This window comes from Chanos chanos, chromosome 3 (genome assembly GCF_902362185.1).
Source record: "Chanos chanos chromosome 3, fChaCha1.1, whole genome shotgun sequence".
Taxonomy (NCBI): domain Eukaryota; kingdom Metazoa; phylum Chordata; class Actinopteri; order Gonorynchiformes; family Chanidae; genus Chanos; species Chanos chanos.
The window spans coordinates 36,211,285-36,217,500 of record NC_044497.1 but is presented as its reverse complement, the minus strand read 5'-3'; the positions used below and the strand labels follow the sequence as shown (position 1 = coordinate 36,217,500).

The following is a 6,216-nucleotide window of genomic DNA, read 5'->3' as shown; positions in this document are numbered from 1 at the left end:
TCACTACAGTTCACATATTACTTCCATGCAAGTCCTCAGTGGGGAAATTAGGGATATGTGTGTGTGTGTGTGTGTGTGTGTGTGTGTGTGAGAGAGAGAGAGAGAGAGAGAGAAAGAGAGAGGCATTTTGGACTGACACGAGCATCTCATCAGCTCAACAGCAGCAGTAAACAATCATTATGATAGCAGTGTGATTATGATTAGGACTCTAATGATGATTGTATGGTGAAAGGTCACTCCATACTGCAGGAATATTATAATGTGAAAAATATCACACCATTACTGCTTAACATTACACACACACCGGGAAACTGTGTAAGTGAGTGTGTGTGTGTGTGTGTGCATGTGTGTGTGTGTGTGTGTGTGTGTGTGTAAGTGAGTGTGTGTGTGTGTGTGTGTGTGTGTGTGTGTGTGTGTGTAAAGTTCCAATCTCTCCTCACTTTTTAAAGACATTTTCTCACATTTTCAAAGAATCGTCATTTTTTGTTTCCCTCATCTCCTCAGCTCTCTTTCTCAGTGAGCTCTCACTCTGTTCTATTCCTCACCTCACTTTTACTAATGCTGATATCATAATCTCTCAGTCTGAAGACAGTTGTTATTGAAGCCCCCCTTCTCCTAATTTGGTCTCATTTTCTGTTTTTTTTTTTTTTTTCTGTTTATGTCTACTCTGTCTGTCTGTCTCTGTCTCTGTCTCTGTCTGTCTCTCTCTCTCTGTCTCTGTCTCTCTCTCTCTCTCTCTCTCTCTCACACACACACACACACACACATTTATGAATATAGGGAAACTAGGGCAATCATGGATAGGCTTAATAAAATATTAATCTAGAACATTAAAGGGAAATCTCCATAACCCATAACTTTCTATTTCAGAAGCAAGTGGAGAATCCAGAGCTTTATTACAAACAAACAATATTTGCATAATGGCCTCCATTCTAAAGAAAATGGCTTTTATGTCGAATGTTTGTGAGGTGATATGATTTACTAACACTTGTAAAGTTTTGCAAACACAACTGGCTGGAGAGAGAGAAAGAGAGAGAGAAAATTACTGATAGATATCAGTGTTGATCATATCCAGTGTTGGGGTAGTTACTGAAAAAAGTAATTAGTAAGAAGCACCAATTACTTCTTTAAATTGTAATGGGATCACTTTTCTCGTTACTCCTTTTGAAACGTAATTACACTACTCATTACTTTACTTTTAAGTCACTCTCTAAAACTACAAATTCGCCAATTTACCACATAAAAATTCAAGGACAAACATCATAGTCCTTTCATTACTTTATTTTCAATGCAACAGCCTAGTGCAAAGTATGAACACAGCTAAAGGCATAACTTATCAGCCTTTAATTAGAAAACAGTGTAGCCAATACTGGTGGAATAGCCTACACAGTAAAAATGATACATCAGATACAGTGGTTAACTACCAGTAGTTTCTGAGGTAGCTAGTAATACATTCTGGTATCATCATCAGCAGACAGCTACGTTGTCTGTATTTTGTGATTAAAAGTAACATTAAAGCTCTCCATATTATTGTCCTGGTTGGCTACAAAGCATTTTCTCAAGTGTAGCAGACCTTGCTAGCTAGCTAATTAACAAGTTGTCGGTCTTGCCCCATTTAACAGGAACTACTGTCAAGGACCCAATCTCTCCTTAGTGACAGTGGGTAGTCATATTATAGATACACAATTAAGGTGAAGAGGTGTGTGTTGCGTCATAGCTGCCTCTATGTATTTTAACGTCACTGGAACACTGTATTGACCAATTAGCACCCAGGTCCGGAACTATCCATTTTATAAGTTAAATTTAAATATTCAGCACAAAAAAACATTGTTTTGAAAAGGCGTTTGTAATGCAGGAAAGGACATTTTAATAATCCAGTAACTGTAGTGTGATTACTGAAATTTGTACTGTAGTGCTGTACTTTACTTCATTATGGAGGAAAGTAATATAATTACAATAACACGTTACTTTGTAACTCCTTACCCCCAACACTGATCATATCATTGTTCATTGCTCTTGTCTAGGGCTGTTTGAAATGAACACACACACACACACACACACACACACACACACATCCATCCATCCATCCATCTGTCCATCCAAAGGCATGCTCACATATGCACATACACATTTGCATTTACATTTACATTTAAACACAAACATACACATAAGCTGTCACCTTGTCTCTCCTTCTTTAAATTCTCATTATTACTGTGCAAATACTCCTTGACATCAGTCACACTCCATAACACATTCATATAGTTTAATCCCATACTTATAGGTGACATCTATTATCATAAATCCTCAGAGTTTTATGATAATAGCACCACAATAAGATTTTTCCAGTAATAATCTCCTGAAACATTTCTAAACTGAGTTTCAAGAAGTTTGCCACTGTTGTGCTGCAGTGTTACACTGCTATAAATTACAATTAGTAATGAGAGAGAGAGGAGAGAGAGAGAGGGAGAGAAAGAAACACAAAAAGTAGAAAAAAGTGCAAAAACTGGTGAAGATGAAAGAAGATGACCAGGACATTCTGAAAGACAAAACAAAAAAGGGTTTAAAGTGAGATAAAGAAGACAAAAAAGGAAGGAAAAGAACAAGATGAAGAAGGAAAGGGGTAAAGAGGAAAAAGTATATAATCTTAGTCATCTGCATTGATCTGATTTTGCATTGCACTTTCATAGGTAGTGACTGATCAGTTTTCCAGAATGTGACTACAATGAGGCATATTAGGAATAACCACATTTCTTTTACTTTTATATTGTCATAGCACAGCTCTGTGTGTGTGTGTGTGTGTGTCTGCTTATGGGTTTGCCAGGTTTCAAATGGATTCCTTGTTCTTAAAATACTTCAATTGTTTTTCCAAACCATGCCCGTGAATTTGGACTCTGTGATCCAGGCTTGACACTGTCTAAATGGTTGGTTTAGGGAGTTGAAAGAGTCTTAAAGACTGATTATGGATGTCTGGAGTGGAAAAATCACTTTTCTTAAATCAGTGTGGAAGAATTTCCTTGCAAAGGATCACTGAGGGACAGTCACACGAAGCTGTGTCTGTGTTATTTTCTCTCAGTCTGTCTGTCTGTCTCTCTCTCTCTCTCTCTCTCTCTCTCTCTCTCTCTCTCTCTCCTGTAGAACTATAATTACCTGTAGTAATTTCACCAAAATGATTGTTTCATTTGTTTGTTTGTTTGTTTGTTTTTCTCATTCACTTTTTTTCAGAGTGTACATGAAAAACACAGAAGTTTTGCGTGTGTGGATACACATGATACACACACACACACACACACATATATATATATGTGTGTGTGTGTGTGTGTGTGTGTGTGTGTGTGTTTGCTGAAGGCCTACTGAAGCTGAAGGCTGCTTTCTCTGCTATAAGAGGATGAGATGAGGGAGAGGACAGTGATATCATAAAGAGATCAGTGGAACCTTAACATGGGAGCCAATACAATTTTCAGCTCCATTAGAGGTGGTTTAGCTTCATTAATAATTAGGCTTTATTTTTTCAGAAAAAAGAGAGATGGTAAAAAAAAGCTTTGTCAGACCATGCTCTCTCTCTCTCTCCCCTCTCTCTCTCTCTCTTTCTCTCTCTCTGTCTCTCTATCTATCTCTCTCTCTCTCTCTATCTCTCTTTCCCTCTTTCATTCTTTGGCTTATCAGGACAATGCACATGTGGTTTTCTCTGGCAAGAAGACATCTTAAATCCACTAAGATGGTCTTATTCCTCAACAAGAGTCTCTCTCTATCTCTCTCTCTCTCTCTTTTGCCCTCTCTGTTTCTTTGTCTCTTTCTCATAACTGGAGATGAGTGCATTTGCCCCACCAAAATCAAGAGTGAGAAACGAGAATAAAAGAATTAAAAACACATTGCCATCTAATACATAAACAAATAAATAAGCAACGACAGAGCGTCTGGGATATGGGCTAGTGAGAAAACATGTGTGTAGAATTTGTTTATGCCTCACACTTGTCTTGGTGGTGCTGCAAGCCTTTTTATTGCATTAGGCAGAGATAATGAAGCCATTACAGTCAATTGGGCTTGGCAGCCACTCTAAACGGGTTACTGAGTGTGCGTGGTGTGACAAGCTAAGGGGAAACCTGAAACACATAACGTGTGTGTGTGTGTGTTTGTGTGTGTGTGTGTGTGTGTATAATGGGTGTTAAGGTCTCTAATATGCAATGTTTTTATTTGTTTTTGCTTATTTTGGTGTGTTTTTGTTTCATTTGTTGCATTTGTAGTTTTCTGGGGAGGTTCCTGAGAACAGTGTCAATGTGGTCGTGGCAAACCTGACCGTTATTGACCGGGACCAACCCAAAAGCCCCAACTGGAACGCCGTGTACAGGATTGTGAGCGGAGATCCGTCCGGTCACTTCACCGTCCGGACCAACCCAGAAAACAATGACGGAATGGTTACAGTGGTGAAGGTATGCCTCACTAGACTGTTAAATCTCCTCACACACACACACACACACACACACACACACGGGCAATGAACATTAAAGGTCTCTGTAACAAATTAAATATTGATTTGTCAATTACAGACATGTATGTTTTTATGTACTCATAATGTTAACCCGCTGTAGTAAATAATGGGTACAACATGGCTGTTCTGTTTTACTGTAGCACACTCAGACTGGGCCAATGGCCTTTTCACAGGGACCCAAAGCCTTTACAGAGCTCATAAACAGCTAATGTTCACACCCATCTCAATCCCTCTTAAAGACGGTTATTTACAGTCACTTCCACAGATAGAACATTGCACCCAAAAAGCCATTATTTCAATTTCTTTATGAATTACATATTTTAGAAAACTTCTGACTTTTGTATGCATGTATGTATCTACTCTGAATGAATAAGTTAGGGTGCCTCAGTACAGTTAAATTAATTGTATTTTGATACTTAAATGAATTTTTTTTTTTGGATTAAAGTTGAGTTAGTGGATTTGGTCACATCTGTAAGTTAATTTAACTTCCATGTGGTTTGCATGTCAACGTCATTTGGTGTGAGATTAGTGGTAGCATTTTGATGAGTGCTTTTGGTAAACAGTGGTTCTGAAGAACTGCTGTCCCTAAAAATATTCTTCAAAAGACTTGACAGAGAGATCTGTGCCAAAGGATTTAATTTCAGTAAATTATACATATAACGTGACACTGTCAAACACACACACACACACACACACGGATAAACACACACACACTCTGCACCAGTGAGCTTATATTCAGTTGCTCTCCTCTAAAATGACAATAGTGATTAGCTAATTCCAGCTCAACACTAAACTGCTTCCACAGCTAGAGTACTGGCATTTCCTGCCCTCTGTTTTATTTTCTTTAGTTGACTGGCTTTCTCTAATCCTCTCCTCTCCTCTACTCTACTGTCTTTCAACCAGATCAGCAGTCAAACCTTAAACTAGCATAGGCCATCAAAATAACTCCAGGGTGTTTATCAAGTGATCATACAATTCAAAACAGTGTTCCCCCAGGGATATGAAGGAATAACATAAACCCATCTCTCTCTCTTTCTCTCTCTCTCTCTCTCTCACACACACACACACACACACACACACACCCAGCCAGGGGTGAAGGCATCTTTGATTGTACATCTGACTGGTTCTTCTATCACAAAATCCTTCAGGGCAACATGGGAAGAAAGACACATTATCGCACAACATAAAATCACTACTGGCTCCCCAAGAGAATCCAGAGCAGCATTTTACAGCACACAGACACAGACCAAGGTCTAATCTTTATGAAAGAGAAATATTATCATACAACGCAAAATAACAGCCTCCCACCGAAGGACTTCACACAAAGTGAGAGAGAGAGCGAGAGAAAGAGAGAATACGACAAGGCTTTGTGTATGCGTTGTTCATTGTCTGCCTTGTGATCGCTTTATTCTTTGGATAAAGCTCACGTGGTTGATAAGAAAAGCATTTTAACATTTCGAAAAAGGTGGGTTTGCAGAATTTGTTCTTCTATACAGTTTAAGCTTCTTCATCTTTCAGTTTTAAAAAACTGTTAATGTTCCTTTATTCATTCATGAATAAATTAAATGAATGTTTGGTCATTTTTTTAATCCCCTCCTGAATACACACAAACACACACGCACACACACACACACACACACACACACACACACACACACACACACACACTCATATGCACACACACACACTGCATACAGATATCTCTCAAATGCAGATATCTCTCCATGTAT

At 38.5% G+C, this 6,216-nt stretch overlaps 1 protein-coding gene across 1 annotated transcript in view; it reads left to right on the top strand.

Moving 5' to 3' along the window:
* Window positions 1–6,216, top strand: part of LOC115806944 (cadherin-4-like) — a 131,048-nt gene that overhangs the window by 103,105 nt on the left and 21,727 nt on the right. Inside the window, exon 10 of the mRNA XM_030767801.1 lies at window positions 4,242–4,427. Coding sequence (XP_030623661.1) covers window positions 4,242–4,427 — 186 coding nt within the window. The remainder of the gene's footprint in view (window positions 1–4,241; window positions 4,428–6,216) is intronic.